Here is a 17,538-nt window from a genome sequence, read left to right on the forward strand (position 1 = left end):
ATCCCTATGAAACATTATTTTTGCCTTGTTACCATTTCCTTTTGGCAATGAAACAAATGAAATGCATTTTACCTTTTTCTTTAGAGTGGACACTTTTGACCCATAAACTAAAAGCCATAAACATACTCATTAACATTAAAGTTGCCACTCTGAGAACTGAGTACCGCGAAGAAAGCATACAACACACCGGAGTTAACAGAAAGACACAAATGCAAAAATGCTTTTGAGTATTTTACTCTTTTTTTTTTCTCCATTTTCAATGAACTGTAGATAAGATCTGCAGAGCATACTGGGGTGATTAATCAATGGAACCTGAGATAATAATACTCCGCTTAGGAGCACTTCAGTTTTCTCTACCAAACAAAGGTTCTTGACTCCAAGTGTCAACACCATTATTCTCTCTTCAATTAAAGGTAACTTAAAACATCACTAACGGTAGAACACAACTAGGGGAAGGGGGGGGGGGGGGTCTTTTAGGACAGCTCTTGTGCTGGAGTCCTCCCACGGGCTCACCACCATCAGGGGCGGGGCTCATAAGCACACACACCACCTCCCTCATTAAAATAAAGGTTGTGTTTTTGAGGGCATCGCACTGCCTCTGTACCAATATGCCCCCCATATCAGCCAATCCACATGCCATACAGGTCTGTGAATCTGCACAGAATGTTGGACAGCACAATACCCCAAAACACAATCAGTAACTTCACACCAAACAGCTGACAGCATTTCCAACACTGGGAGAGTATGCAGACAAAAAAAAAAAATAACAGATTCTCTCGGCAAGAGATGAAGGTGATTATTGTCAGGAGTGGAAATGACAATCCATACCAGGACTGAATACAGAATGAAAGGTAAGGCGGAAACACAATGACCTTTTCATGAAATGCAAAGAAATTCAATTAGAAAATACTTCCTGATAAATGAGTAACAGTAATCCAAGGCACAACTGCACAGTTTGTCGAGGTTGTTTCCATTATAATTGGTCTCCTTTTGACACATGCTGACCCAGAACAAAAATAAAATAAATGACTCCATCAGCCCCTGGTGGGGGTTGACTGAATGCAGTTATGTAGTGGCACCCCACACTCGGAAATGCTCATCTTGAGGTGTACTCACTGAGACAATTTCATGTCAGAATTCGACTACAGTTACTCTTTTTTCTGAAGGGAGCTGGAGAAAACTGCATCCGTTAACATTGGTATGTTGCTTTACGCACAGAGGGAGCACTGGACCTTCAGCTTAAGTTTGATAAGTTTTCTGATGCGGTTCAAGTACCTCTACGCATTGCGAAGCATTTCAATCCATGTACTGCAAGCCAACCAATCCGCACTCATAATTAACGCCACACTGGACTCACTGAGCCACAGCTTTTCATTAGAGGACATCGAAATATAGACACCCACCAAAGAAAGCGTCATTTTCCTCTGGTCACTTAGACACCAAGAATCATGCACAGAAGCCCCCATTTCGCAATGATCCAACTCACACGGTTCTGCCATTTCTAATAATGCTGCCATTAATTCATTTCATACCATAAAATCTGAGTTTACATTATAAGGCTGGGGAGTAAGAATTTCACGTGTAAAAGCATTTAAATTTTACAAACATTTATGGAGCACTTCTTTTCTTTTATATACCTTAATTCTGAATGCATCTCTCCTTTTTCTGAAAAGTTTTCTTCTAAAACAATTGCTTGCTATCAGTTTTAACAATTTCATTGTTTAGAACTACAACCGAGAGACGATACTCATGAAAGGTATCATCAGATGAACTGCATAAAGAGAAAGCCTTGCCTTGGGCTCAGTTTCAACATGGCATCATTATACACATTCTACACATCCAGACACTCATGAAAAGCTTTTCGTACAGCATTCTTCATGTGTAAGTGATCAGAGGCTGTCCATGTTACAAAACCCTGGCAATGAAAGCGATTTATATTTGTCGGTCTAATAAAAAGCTCCGACTGGTACTAAGGCCAACTGATGGAGAAGGGGCTTGGGTTTAATGCTCACAATGTGATTGTGTATGCTCAAACTTACATGCAAATACTTGAATCCATATCACAGAACAACAAATTTAAAATTTTCCAGAGATCTCCCTCTCACATGTTACCCGGGCAAATGCAAACAGCTACACAGTCACAAACCTACTTTTACACTGAAAAGGGTTAGAGCAAATCTTTATGCATGTGCTAAAAATGTGCTACCAATTGCTTTTGGGTAAACTTAAAACCTGCAGATTAACAACAAAAACCATAGAAAAGAAAGGGAGGAACGAGAGGAGAAGAAATAAGGAAGAGGCAGAAATTGCATTTTAAATGGCTAATAAGAATAACATTAGAAAACAGGAGTTTTTTGGTTTTGGTATAGATCTAACAGCAGAATGTTAGTGGACTTTGTTGTGTGAAGCCCTTTATTAGCAAACTACAACTGTAGGCCAAAGTTGTACAATGTTGGCAGTAGCTACCTATACTGCTGTTCTCAGGTTGCAATCGGATACAGTAGCAGTCAGTATACTACTAATTTTCTTTCTTGTCAGGAATCATTAATTAAAGTAAGCTTCTTGTGTTTGTTTCCATTTATATCCAGCAGAACTCATCTTTTTAATGTCTTCCTTTTTTCTTGAAGCAATTACATGTGCACAGGGCTGCAAAGAGTGCAGATGTAAAGATAAAATGTTTTCAGACTTACTTTCTTTTTATTCATTTCAAAATGTGTTGCTCAGGAAAACAAGGACTGTGAAGTCCATGTATGCCCCTCTCCACCTAGCTCCAAGTAAAAAAAAAAAAAAAAACCCCTAAAAAAAAATCAAACCACTGCCCCGTGGCACCACAAACTGTAACTTAACTTCTAAATATACCTTTTCCCATCAGGTCTGAAGCTCATTCAGAACAGGTAGGGGGTGAATTTTCTCTAACGCACTGTAAAACTGTTGCTGCAAGTCGACGATACTCAAGCGCTTCAGACTGTCCCAGTCGTTCCTGCAGAAGGGCTTCAGGTCCAGTCCCAGGGCGGGGCGTGAGGAGGGGGGAGGGGCTTCCTGAGACGACAGGGGCAGAGGGAGGGGCTCAGTGGACGATCAGAGCCCCGGCCGCGTAACTCACGGAGCTGTCCTGCCAGTTCCTGCACTGGCTCGACTGGGCATAGTTCAGGAAAGTGAAGTTCATTTCTACCCCGTTCTTCTTCAGCTCAGCAACGGCCTGCAAAGAGAAGGGGCGGCGCTTGAACACGCATGCAGGGGTCACACGCTCCTCACGAAAACACCACATCCAAGAGCTGAGAACAAATAACACAATCTCCCCAGTTCTATCTGATATGTTCTTTATTTACCCTTGACAGTTCCACGGCATGAAATATTAATTCATTACAATGTGAGCAAAGGAAAATTATTGATCACAGTTATGAAAAGCACGTTCTTCACTGCACCTTGACTTCTACCCTCCTCAGGTGTGTTCCTGACCTTAGAAGATCCTTCAAGTTGTCAAAACTGCTCTGACTTTTTTCATTTTTATCCGTTACAAGAGAACTCTGGTCAAACATATAAATTTGGTACATCTGATGCTATGCATTAAGTACATGCACCATTGGCTATTCCAAATATAAACTGTATGTTTATAATGTTTGCTTATGGGTGGTCATAAGCTTTGTTTGTATCACTGACTGGTTGGCTGAGTTCTAGACTTGGATGCCACAGTTCAGAACATTTAATCATACCTTTATATACTTAATATATTTGGTAACACATTAACATTTTAATGTTTAATGTCCATCACAAAGCCTGCCACAACAGCTTGCATGTGTGTGGTGCAGAAAGAGTTCTTCCTCTACAACACATCCTGAACCAATTACCATAGAACTGCATGCAGAACAGCTTCTGACTTAAGCTGCTTGGAAAAGCCACACCAGAATTACACTTTACTTTTTATTCCACTTTAATTATTTTTCATACAGTCATTCTCCAAAGTTGTTCATCCCCAAGTAACAACTGACAATCCAGACACATCAATATGCGCAATACTCACATTTAGCAGCACTCCAATGGGATGACGTCCACAAATTGTGTTGTGGTATTTCTTCAAGTAGTTACTAAAGGATATAGGATCCAGCTGTTCTATGATGCCCATGCCCTTTGGAGAAGGAAGGAAGAGAGCCGGTGACAGCTGACATTTTTTTTCCCTACCCCATGAGATCTATTAATGTCACTGTGACAGTCTTTGACAAATGGCTAAAACATTTTGAAATAGCAGGTAGGTGATTGATTGTACCAGTAATAGAAGAATCAGTTACCCCCGGACAGCTTTGTATCAATAAACAGGAGCCTCCGCTGAGGGAAACGTAATTTGCTTTGCTTGCCAAACTCCACAGCAGATAGATCAGCAGTGGGTTCATGCAGATGTTTGAGCTGGGAGCTTTCACGCCCAGATTAGAGTCTGGCACATTCAGAGAATTGCAATGAAGATGCAGGAGGCTGAAGGGCTTCCTTCTTCCTGGTAAGCATAAAAGGGCTGGAAGCTTCTCAGCCAGTTTCAGTCCCACTGTGTAGGTACAAGTGTTCCACAGCTGACTAGAGGGTAATGGGTCAAATTTATGTTGTAGTAGTAGAAGACTGTAGTAATCTTAGGCATCCAACCTTCCAGCAAAGTATAACACTGGTCCCCAGGAGGTGTGAAATTCACTTGCACTGATATACTCAAACTATGAGGCTTGTCAACTTAAATAGCTAAAATATTTAATATACTTAAATAGTATTTTTGATAGGCCTGGGCCATGTTTTTATTTTTAGTACGTTAGCTGCACTGTGAATTACCGCTCATGAATCAAAGGAAGCCATGTATGGTGAGGGCATAGGCCATGAACAAGCTTATTTTCCACTCTTAACACCTTTATCAGTTAACATGAAGTGCCTTGCTACTCTGTCATAGCATGTGCTGGTCTCTAGCTTCATGGTGGGAGGTCACGCCACTTTTAGGTGCTCAAAAGGATGCAACAGTAGAGCTTAAAGTCAAGGTAACATGTTTTATTCAAGCTCAGTTCAGTGACTGCCCTCAACCAGGAAGCTGCCGCACTGACAGGGATACTGCCCAGCTGAGCCATGACCGTACTGTCTTGCAACCACAGTGAACAGTGTGCCACTATAAATACACAAGAGAACAGAAGGTCCTCTATAGTGCACAGTGCAGACATAATACAAATTCAATGCGAGTAATGAAAAGGCCCTATAAAAATCTGACACCAGTTAAAAAAAAATGCTAATAACTAGCTCAGCACAGATAAACTTTTGTTATATGAAAGATGGAAATGGTGTGCTGTTTAACAAATATGGGTTGTAAACAATCTATATTTAAAAAGGGCTCGTGGGTATGGACATTTATATGTTACCGTGATACAGTTAAGACACCAGCATAAACCTTGTGACTGTAAGGCGCAACTTTAACAAGGGAATCCTCTTGCACACATCTGCTATCTGAACCTCCTCAGAGACTGTAATTAGCACACCAGTCTCTGCTTCCTTAGACAGGTTAGAGGCCTGTCAAAACAGTGTTGACATGGCAACGTTCCTATGGCCACTTCTGCACACCTTCCACAGCCTTTCACAGGCTAAGACAGGCTTTGAGGCCAGAGCAGGACAGAAATTTTCAGGAAGAGATTTCGTGGCCTCATCTGACAGTTTGAAGCTAAATATAATTACAAGGGACAATATTTACACACATGTGTTTGTGTGTCTGATAATTTCCATGCATTGAACCACACATGCAAACAGCCAAAGGTGTTTTATGGTAATACTTTGGAATGGTGGTTACACTGCAATGATGAACCTGCAACTTTGACTAAAATTGTAGTAACAGAGCTGCTGTGGTCTGCACTACTACATCGACCACCCAGCAGGAGCTTGAAACTGAGTATGTTCTCAGCATAAATTTGTACCTTCTGAATAGAACTCAAAAATATGTATCATGTTCATGTTTCAGCAATATCAGCAGAAACATATAAAGGTGATTCTTCCATTTGGGGGTGACTGTGTGATGTAAAAACCAGTCAATTCAAGTGATAATGCATACCCTGGCCCACTTTCACACTGCACAAACTTTTCTACAGAAACTTACCCCAATATCAATATCTATTCTCTCAGACACTGGCCAATCTGAGAAATACATCTGCACACTGGCAAAAATGCCTGCACAGAAAACAAAGATGGCCTACCATTTTATCGAGGTGCTCGATGGATCTATAGATCTCCCCTTGGGTCTCGTCGTAGTATGTGTAGCGGAATCGTTGCCCTTCACGAAGGGAAATATCACAACAATGATGCATTCAGATGAGTCACTGCTCTATACGAAATGTTACCATCAACATTATCTGGTATTCTGGATAAGTGCTTCACAGCTCTCCATTAGAGGTAATTACATTCACCAAAGCTAATTATTCCATTTTTTGTAGATCCATGTAAATGTCGAGCAGAATTCAGAACAAAAATTACTATGTCTTCTGCAGTCATAGAGGCTGAAATCCCATGGCTGTATAAGACAGACAACCTGATAAAAGCAGCAATTATGTCTGGCCTTCACAGTCAATAATACATGCAAAAACCTTCATACATATAGTGTATGTATAATACATACATATAACGTTCATCTCGAAAATTAATTGAAAAATTATTTTAGGTCAAGGTAATCTCTTTTGATCAATTTACATGACAACTGTGGCGTAAACATATCTTTGGAAGCTTCTTTTCACAAAATGCGAACATAAAAAAGAACACAACACGGGTGCATTACTTTATACCCCTCTGTAAAAATTAATGTGGAAAATGGAAAGTGCTTTAGGCTGCATGGTGTCCCGAGGGCTGCACCGCTCCCCACTTTGAACAGAAGACTGAATCTGCCCCTGACTGTGCGCGTTTGCTAGATAAAAAAAGAAGAGCATCGCCAGCATATGGTGTTCTTTCCTAGCAACTTCTCTTCTCTGTCTTATATTAAATCCCACAGCTCGATTGCGTGCGAACACTGCTAAGGCATTCCCTGGGTGTCCTCTTCTGTCAGTCTGCCCTGTCAGCTCCATCATACTCACCCCAATGGCAGAAGTCGGATGAAATCACAAAGAGGTTTGAGGGGTCAGCCAGGTATTTACTGAGGAGCTTCCCATACTCCTGCTCTTTCGACTCGCTCAAGGCTCCCACCAGCACCGGAACGATGGAAAAATCATCTTTATGGCTGTGATTGCAAGAGGGGGGGGGGGGGGGGGAATTTACTGATGAATTCCTAGAGAAACGTCAGCTTGCTGAGCAAACACTCCATTAGCAAGGAAGAGGAGCACTTGATGTCAGATTTGTTAATAGCTGGCTTCACCACTGGACATCCATCATGAGGATAAATTAAGCAAAGACACTGTGAACAGATCTCACATCATAGTGACTAGAGATGGGAGAGATTAATCAAAAAGCAGCTTTTGGCCAATGACTGCCGCTTTGCATTTCGCATGATAATGAGTTGGTCATCCGGACAAACCTGTCACTTGATAACCAGTGACTAGCAGAGAGCTCTGTGAGCTTCCTTTCAGGGCAGAAGCCAGAATTCACATATGCAGCGGAGAGAAGGGGCTGCTTGGATACAAAGCAGGAAACTGGATGAGGAAACGGACTGCAAGGCGAGAACATGACCCCTCTTGTTCCTTGATGCATGCAGAAAAAACACAGAATACCTCAGGCTGCAATCTGCTAGCGTTACTGCCAGTTCATCAGTGGTGGCTATAAACCATGTCTGTGTGGGCACTGAGTGACAGTCAGTGGAAGAAAGGGAAAAATATATTTATTCTGTAGCATACTTTAGCGACATTTGAGTGCATCTGACAAAAGGAAAAAAAGTGGCACAATCAGCCTCAGGAGGTTGTACAAAGCTAAGACTTATTACTGCAAGATGTTTTTTTTTACTGCTACATTTTGAATTGTCTAGGGAATTTAATGCTTTCCTGAAGTGACAGAGTGAAAACCTGAAATTAAACCGTACAAAAACCTGCATCAAAAGAATTTTTGCCAATGCAAACTGGAATATACTCAAAACATACTTTTGGAGTCATCAAGTTACACTTCATGTACTGTAATAAACAGCACTTTTGGGAGAGCTATGTGGGACTGAAAACTGCACTTCAAACTATTTTTTTTAAATGGGAGAAGAGATTGGCAATTCTGGAGAATGAAAAAGATGGAAATCAAAGACCTTAAAAGTGCAGAGCATAAACCATATACTGCCAAAGAGAACTGAGAAAGATGGCTTCCCCATCCCGCTAAAGGCCAAGAATCATGGGAAGAGGGAAACCAAGATCTACACACTTTGTACAGACACAAAGTTACAGCCTCCCATTGGGTGCCACCATGGATTTCTCTCTGTGAAGTTGCGAAAGTCTCCTAAGCTCATGTGAGCCTTTGTGGGGCACAGAACAGAAGTGTGCACCGGCGAAAAAGTGTCACAGGACTTCATCAGTATTCTCTGCATCAGCCACAGTCTGGATCTGAAAACACCCACATCGTCATCCACAGAACCCTGTCCAACTCACTTTACATCTGGCCAAACTGCAGAGCACCTGAATGCATTATTTGAGTCACAGCAAAGGTAAGAAGTCCTTGATGAGTCACTTAAAACAACTGTAGCAACTACAAAGCCCAGGGGATGTGCTTCTCATTCTAGCTTAGGCCTTTAATTTCATTTGAGTCATCCAATTAGGCCTTTGCAGGACAGTGGAAGCAGCAATGACTTAAGGCACCTTGGGTGGTTCTATGGAAAGAAAAAAAAAAAATAATAATAAAAGAAACTCAGGCACAGCCTTTGGCTGGACCTGGCAAACACCAGAAAACTAAGGCTCATAAGGGTCACCGATCTGTTGCATCCTTGATACATCAAAATACTTCACCCGGAGATCCATTTAAAAACAGTTTTCCTAAAATACATTAAAATGTATTTTGGCTCTTAGTAAATACTGTTTTCTGTAATAGCAAGATAAATACTAGTCATTTTCAAAGCTGATCTCCATGTTTCAGGTTAGAGAACTTATAACAATGCTGTAACAGCAGTAGGTACAGTCACAGCATCTAGAATATAATGATGTTTGAAAGCTGGCCTTATGCATGGTATGTTTTTAGGACCCACTGGTGAGCTTTGTTGTCATCTGTTTACCAGACTCACTTTACTTTTTTTTCTCTCCGTCAGGTTACTTCCTGTGGTTCTGTTCACAACTCAGTGGGCACCATGCGGTTGTTTCAGACACCATTTGATTATTGCCGCGCTCTTCAGAGAGCACCTTGCTCGTCCTACCTCTCCATGGCTTTTGCAGTGTAAGGCAAGTGCATCTCAATGCTGTGCTCATCCTCATCTGTCTGCAGAGTCATCCGTTCAAACATCCCAGTTTTCCAGAGGTCAGCATAAACTGAAAAAAAACAAACAAAAAAGCCAAGCATGTGACTATATATAGCTTTGTTCCACAGGAATAAATTTATACACTGCACCATTTATTGAAAAACAACCATGTGAAGGCAAGTTACAACAAGCTGTGCCAACACTCGTGCTTCTTTCTTGTGACAGCGGATCTCTCAGTGGAACTCTGATGTCCACTTACACAGCTCTCAGTGCTTAATTTATATACAAAAAAGGTGCCAAGCCAAAGATTCTGTTCAGTTTTTCAAAGATGTTCCCAACTTAATCATATTAACATAATGTTGTTGGACCTACAACATAAATAAAGGAAGTCACCTAACTCTCTCTCCCATTAACAAATCAACCATTGATAGCAAGGTTTATCCACACAAGAAATATGGGTTTATGGTGTGTACAAAAGAGGCACCATTCCAGGTGCATCCCTTATGCTGCCATATGTCTACAATTTATGATGATCAAATCATCATGAGTAAATGTAGCTATACCTGTTCCTTAGAGAACCTTCTAACTCGCCTCTCTGCTGGTGTTTAAAGGTAGAAGTATCTGATGAAACAGACAGCCAGCTGCGTGGTGTATGCTAATCCTTAGCTAAGGGGTACCTGGGGTTCTGGAATCTTACCCTTCTGGTCAATTCTCAGGTCGTACAGCGGTGTTCTGTAGATCTCGGCCTGTGAGAGGGCACAGCGGGACAAGGGGACATGGTGGGACGGGCCCAGAATGAACACCCTCTGCCTGCAAGAGAAGAGATGTTCCACTGATTCGCACCGGCAACCGTAACTACAACTTGCCCACTTTGTCACACGGCTAGAGTTGCAGATCTCAACTGTGGTTACCTGGAAGTTTGTGTCAAGTTTTTGTTCATTGACTTGCACTCTTTGTTTACCAATCTTTGAGTACATAGTTTATTTTATGAACTATCTACAGAGGAGATTTCACTGACATTGTTGGGCCTCAAATGAGTAGCATCTGAAGTACTAAACAACCCAACCCTTAATGATGCGATCATGAAGTCATTCAGGGTGGGGCACGCTGAAGTTAGCCAACAATAGTGTTAAACTTTTCATAATTATCCCAGGGCTCTCTCAATCGGCTCTTAGTCTCTAACAAAAATAGATAAATTATTCAAATCTGAACACCCATTTGGAATCCTTCAGCTTTTTACCCGAAGTGCCCTGTGTCTGAAGACACTCAGTTAATATGCTATTCATAACTCTGGCAAAGCCCTTTTAGATACATCCACTTGTTCTGTTATAACGTTTTCAAGTCCTGGCACATATACTAACTGCGAGACTATTTGAAGCTACACCTTGGTAAAGCAGAATAGTCTGATATTCTTTGAGTCTGGTCTTTAGCTACCTGGGAGAAGCAGACATCCTACTCAGCTGCAGGCTGGACCCACAAACAGCTGATATCAACTTTGGTGAATTGAATAATATCCTGATTGCGTTCGCGCAATGAGTGGTGAATAGTCCACTAACCAACAGAGGACAGGTGCAGGTATGAAAATGAAAAACAAACAGCACAGGGGTCACCCAGATATCCTGAAGGGTCCTTTCAGGGCAGCTGGAAAAGACCACCTCTCGTGGCCCAATAGCAGGCTCTAGAAAGGCATGACGTAACTTGGAAAAGGGTATTGCCTTCACCAGTCCCATCAGTATTTGTTTACTTCCTCATTACAGTGTGGGGAATGACTCACCTGACAGGTGAGACTACAAGGAATTAAGATTCTATGGCATTAGACATAAAACAATTTGATACATGGATATGGAAGAATGCTTTTCTTTGAAGGTACTGGGCCTACAAGTGTACACACCTGTACATACGATAGGTGTTTAGCTACCTAATTTGCTACTGCTTTGCTTGAGAATTAGTTAAACAAAAAAAAAAAACAGCTAGCTACCTATCTGAGCATTGAGTCTTACTGCCTGGGCGATTTGTCACACAAATGTTCTGAACAGTATTTTTTCATTTGTTGTAGCACGCTAGATGTTCAGACAGCTAATTTCTACATTAAACAATGTTCAAACTGGAATTTGGGTTCACTCACGTGATGGCTGGATCCACCTGCTTGTAGGCGTGAGCGGCACACGCTCCACAGTAGGTGTACCCGGCATGCCTACACACAAATAAGTTGCAGAGTAGGCCAATAAGCATGTAATAGCAACAGAACAGTAACAAATATACAACAATTTATGGCAATTAATATATTTTTATCATTTTGCTATGAAATTTTAAAGACCAAAGTACAAAAACATCTTATTCATTACCAGAACATGGTCAAAATGAAAAGCCTGATAGCATGGCTTTTTGAATATCTGTGCTTACGGTGCTATGATGGCTCTTGCAGGTCCTATTGAGGACGGTGCTTGAGACAGCCAGCCTTCTAACTGTGCATTCAGCTGGGATCCTTGAGAGCGAGAGAGAGAGAGAAAGTGAGAGTGTGAGAAAGTGAGAACTCAATTAGAGGGAGATGGAATACATTTAATACTAAAATTTCAATTCCAGAGATTTTTTTTTCCTGCCACCCTGTAAATCTTTTAGAAATGACAAACAAAATTAATGACAATACATAACTGCACACATTCATTTTAATCTCCAGGTTTTCCACATGCAGAAAGATTGGATGACAGAAAGATTAGATGACATGTGTTCAGTAACTGGTTCCAACAAACAGCTGCCTACGTTTTGCTAATTGTCACCCATTGTGGGCTGATCATTTGGGAGAGTATAAGAGGCCCTCCAGAATGTAGACGATTATGAAGAAACTGACAGTGGGCAGCAGCTTGTCTCGCACTGGAGATCTGGAGAGAGTGCACAAGTCTGTTTCCATTTTATAGCGTAATCTTGACGGTTAATTTTCACTGAATGAAGCTGACAAGCTTGTTCAGAAAACACGTTTAATAGCAAAAAAGTGAACAGCCCCTTATGTCTGTACAGGTGCAAACTGTCTATAATGGAGCTGCCATTAACACCTCTAAATGGGAGTGCATTATAAGAGGCCATATCTTACAGTATGAGATACACTGAAAAGAGCTTTGTGTCGAGTGCAGCTAAGCAGTAATACAAGGGTGATGAAAAACGGACTTCACTTTTCATCAACTACAAAGCCACATTCACTCCATTAAGCCATCCACCTCGTGGTGAGAGGTCTGCTTTCTCTGTGATGAAGCAGGCAGGGATTCTCCTTACACGTCTACACTGCTCCACTGCCGCCTCAGAGGTGGCACCTGGGATGTCACCTAAGCTGCAGCTTGGAGCTCATGCAGCAGCATGACCTTTGTAGGAAGGCACCAGCGATTTGGCCACACTTACAGGGAGAGCACCAGCCAGTAAGAGCACTTTAATCCATTTAGAGAACTCTACCCATTCCTTCTGCACAGAGGCTCACCACACTCTCCATGTCCTTTGGCCACCACTGACCTTGCACACATCACTCCCAGACAGCCCACCATTACTTCACTGAAAATGTACTGCACTATCCAACTCTCAGCCCCTTATCTAGTCTTCCAGCAGCCTGGTTATCAGGTCTTTGTATTTGAGGGGAGTAATGTTTTTTCTTTTTTGTTGTGTGTGGGGGGGGGGGGGGCAGCATAAGCCCAGCCTCTCTGTGGTATCTATTAGTTCTGTATTGATGCACTGTGCAGAGACATGCCCAAAACAACCATGTAAGCTGTAAAATTCCACACAGCAGAGATCAGCAGCTCAGAGTCAGGCTATGAGCTCATCGATCCCTGTGATTAAAAGTGCTGTCAAGCCACTCTGTGGAAAGCTCAATAGAGAGATTGGGGCTGCATTCCAAAACCCTTCTTTGCTCCCCGTTTCCCCAAGCAAGAGATAGCTTCACATGGTGTCACAGTCTGATTATGTGGGTGATGAGACTGGAGAGAAAAGCCAGGGGAAAAGTAAGCTGCAAAACTCAGGTTAGCTTCTTCAGTCAGGAATTCAAAACAGAAATTCAGCAAGGTCTAGACCCCACACATACACAGGTATATATTTAACACAGACACAGTCTACTCAGAACATTTTTTGGTTATGGAACAATGTGATGTAGAGAATAGATACTGAAAGACACTGAGCAGGTCCATGCATGGTGGTATCAATTTACACTTTGTAAAAGCTCCTTAAGGGCCAGTAAGAAGAGCACTCAGACCCCAGAGATGATTAGGCACATAGATGTTTATGAACAGAAATGGCACTTACAATGACAAAAATAACTTTTACTCCTGACTTTGATGCAATAATGCAATACTTTTCTTAGAAGTATTTACAGATTAACTTCAGTCTCCCTCTTTTACTGAACAGCACATTTTTAAAATGTAAGTAATGCATGTCACATTAGGGAAATCAATGTCAAACCACCCCAAGTGTACATACTAACAGTATATCTGCCACACACTCACTACATTATCTTTTAGTGAATGTGAATATGGGTTACACAGCTAAAAACATGAAAGGTGAATGGTTTTTAAACCTTCAAAACATTAGATATTGCGTTTTTTCTGACTAAGATTGCCAGTCATGTTCAGCAGCATGCACATCTTTGTGGTATGACTAGAAACTCCATTTCCCATTACAGAAAGCATTCACTCCTGACATTTAGGCCACAGAATCCATTCAAGTAAAACTGTACCTGACCAATGAACACAGACAAAAGAATGGATTCATGACAAAAAAAAAAAAAAAAACACCTAGCCATTTACTTCCAAGCCACATGCTGTCTGATAAAAATGACAGACTGAGATTCTCATTTTTGCAAGAAATTAAGCCTTTGCCACCATTTGGGAATCAAAATCCGGTACCATAACTTCCGCCCAATGTAAACGAATGTAATTTTCATATGGTCATTTAAATGGTGTCTTTCAAAGTCTTGTAAGGTGGGCTTCCGTTTTAGATAACCATGGTTATCTGGAAGATTCCTTCAGATAACCCCCGTCTTTTCACACTTAGATCTCCCTTCTTTGAGAACCCTTTCCCACCTAACAAGCAAGTTACTAGCTAGCTACCTTTATGAGTAATATTAACGTAACAGGTAACTGCACGACCAACAAATCTAGCTAACGTTAGCCAATAGGTCGTTAAAGTGCAACCATAAAAAACTGAGATGCACGTTTGCCGAGGCGTATCTTGCTGTGGCTAACGCTAATCCTCACTAAAGCACCTAGTTAGCTAGCACACCCCGGTGTAACATGTCGATGAAACTGGAAACCCAAAAACGGCTGCCAAATCCAGTTCTTGTCTAACTAGACCAGGGGAAGATATGTCTTAGACTGAGCCGATATAAAGTTATCCAACGCTGAACATATGCAGTTCTATTAAATAGCCGTTAGTTAAGCAGATACTAATTTACCAACACTAGTTTGCGGACAATGTTTCCCAAATATTTAGTCTTTAACAGCTCCCTAAATAAAACTAAAGTACTAAACTTGCTAAGATTAAAAGTAATAACTTTCCTGGGCCAATGTTATTCTAGAAAGTTTCGTTTACTTCCAGCTAGTCTTAAAATCTCTCATAAGGTGCACCGGTATTTTCAAACGGGGCCCTACCCATCTAAATCGTTTGTTTTTTCCTCCTTTTGTTTTGAGTATTTTAAGCAGCCGGCCGGCCCGGACACAAAGGTGCTGAATGCGCCCACTCACACGCATTTTAAAAACACAGTAATTTACAACAACACAGCGAGCTATTGAGGTCACAACTTGTGCTGCAGTTTCAGTTACTGACTACCTAGGTAGCTGTTAGATTACGCCTGATCCGTGCGAAACAGACCTTGAATAGCCTAGCCAAGTTTAGCTAGCTAGCCAGACTACACAAAGACAGTGTGGTTGAAGTTCCATTCAACCAGGGTGTTATTACTAAATAAACGCTTGTTTAGCATTAATGACTTTTTAGCTAGTTTGCCAGCCAACTAGTCTTAACTATCCTGGTGGCACACCGCTGTTCTCAACCAAACCAGGTAACTAAGCTATCGCTAGATCAAGGACAGCAAGCTAGGTAACTGGTCTAACTAATCTAGCCGGCTAGCAATGCCTTGTCAGCTGGATAGCTAGCAATCTATGTTTTTATAGGCACAGGGAGGGGACGCGGCCCGAGCCGGAAAACAAAACCAAACAAATAGCAAAGTCGTTTGCTGCCAAATGTCACCGTAACAAATGCAAAGTTTTGACGTGTCATTAGAGGTGCATTAAACAGTTAACTAGCTAGACTAACGTTAGCTAATTTACACGTGCTGAGTCAGCCAACAAACGATAAGCAGTCGCTAGCTAGCCACACATCGACACAGTAAACCTCGGCCTGTCTCTTTCCCTTCAAAATCCTGTGGTGTTTAAAGCTCCCAGCTGATCCCTGCCCTCCACCCCATGGCAACATTTCCCGGACCGTGGCCCCAAGAAGCCCAATCTATACCCCGTTGTATCCGGTTCTACCTGAGGCGGTGTACCAGCTGCCGGCATGACTTGCTTCTCTGCACACCACTCGGTTCGACATCTTAGTGCCCGAGCCGCCTATCTTGGTCAGTTAAAAACCTTATCAGGGAAAAAAAAGTAGAAACACTGGGGAAACAGAAAAAAATGCTAGCTAGCTTGCTAGCTAGCCACTAACAGAAGTATAAGATGCGGGTGTATCTGATAAAGGATACAGCAATTTTGAGATAAAGATCAGAACGGCACGCCAAAAATATAGCCTGTGAAAGAAACAAAAATCCAACCGAAAGATTGGTTTTAGCTAAGTGAAGAACAAAAGCCCTGACCAGTTTTCTATCTGCTGGTAGAAACGCACTGCTAGCTGGCGGTGGTTTGGCATAACTCGGCTACCGTGCCTTAGGAAAGACAGCTCACTCCTATTGGTTTATAATCAATTGGTATATTTCTATTGGCTATATTTTTGAGGCAGGTAAGAGGTGCGGCTCAAGTATTTAAAGGAATTACGTAAGGCTAACTGGATTGGATAATTGCAGCACTGGTGGGGGATTTGGTTTGTGGAGAAACTGCTGTAGGTGTGGCTGACACCGTCCTGTATAAATATTAAGCACACAGCTTCAGGATTGGCTGATTCTGTCACTATGGTCAAAGGGAAGATCAGTCAGAAAGGTTAACATGACGTCAGCGTGTAGAAGAAAAAGTATAGAGTGGGGGAAATGTCATCCTTTTTGACACTCCACAGCCTGTTTTGATGTATAGGTTACTGAACAATCCACAAAGAAGAAAATTCAATCTTTGATTTGACTGTAAATATGCGTTAAAATACATATCTAACAAATTCAAAGATAACATAATTGAGTGTACAATTTGTTGTTTTCAGTTGTGATCCTCACAATATCACTTTCATTGCATTTCACTTTCATTACACTTGCATTGTAGTTGTTGGGTGTGCACTATTAGGCACTGATCTAACCGGAATGAGTGACATCACATACACTAGTGACTACTATGCTGGCGCACATCTCAAAAACAGTGTAAAATTACCTGATCTATACTTTCTTTTAAATAGACCCTTTATTCAAATTCCAAGTGCCTTGAGTGTAGGGCCAGTTCACGTATCAAGCAATTTATTCTCAGGTGGATATATCATATGAATGTGGACATACGTGCATATTTAACTTGCATACAAAAATCAGTCTAAACATGTGCCGATGACCATTAGTTGAGCAATGTAAATCGAATAAACCCCATAAATGGTATATAATAATGCATCCTGTAATCATAGGTCGGCTCTACATTTGGCGAAGAGGAGACACTTGGCGTATTTGATCTTCCTGGAGACAGTTTTCAGCTCAACGCTCAACTAAAAGAAAAAAAAAAAAAAAAAAAAAAATCAAGCAGCGAGAGTAGTATGTGTCACCGGGATGAATCAGTTAACGTTGACATATTTTGGGCCATGGCAGCTGGTAAAGAACCTGTCCTTGTGGGTATCTAGTGTTTCCTGCTCGCACTTTACCTGCGATTGCAAAATGTTTCTTGATTCACTAAAAATATGAACACAGAATTTTTAATCATTTTTAGTAGTTGTTTTTTGTACGTCTTCTGGTGTATGAATCACGTGCTACTTGCATGTATGCCTCATTGTGGAGGTATTCATTTTATTCTACATGCATTACAATAAAATGAAATGCCAATATCGTA

The 17,538-nt window shown here is 41.4% G+C and overlaps 1 protein-coding gene across 1 annotated transcript; it reads right to left on the reverse strand.

Annotated features, from left to right (window-relative positions):
* Positions 1 to 1,932: 1,932 nt before the first annotated feature.
* memo1 (mediator of cell motility 1) lies at positions 1,933 to 16,211 on the reverse strand. Its single transcript, XM_036546782.1, has 9 exons — positions 15,844 to 16,211; positions 11,750 to 11,831; positions 11,472 to 11,540; positions 10,044 to 10,156; positions 9,305 to 9,416; positions 7,068 to 7,210; positions 6,201 to 6,277; positions 4,022 to 4,126; positions 1,933 to 3,199 (listed from the first exon to the last, which is right to left on the reverse strand). Exons 1-9 carry the CDS (start codon positions 15,902 to 15,904, stop codon positions 3,068 to 3,070), a joined length of 894 nt encoding a protein of 297 aa, XP_036402675.1. The 5' UTR covers positions 15,905 to 16,211; the 3' UTR covers positions 1,933 to 3,067.
* Positions 16,212 to 17,538: the final 1,327 nt, after the last annotated feature.

Source organism: Megalops cyprinoides, chromosome 15, assembly GCF_013368585.1.
Source record: "Megalops cyprinoides isolate fMegCyp1 chromosome 15, fMegCyp1.pri, whole genome shotgun sequence".
In the NCBI taxonomy this organism is placed as follows: domain Eukaryota; kingdom Metazoa; phylum Chordata; class Actinopteri; order Elopiformes; family Megalopidae; genus Megalops; species Megalops cyprinoides.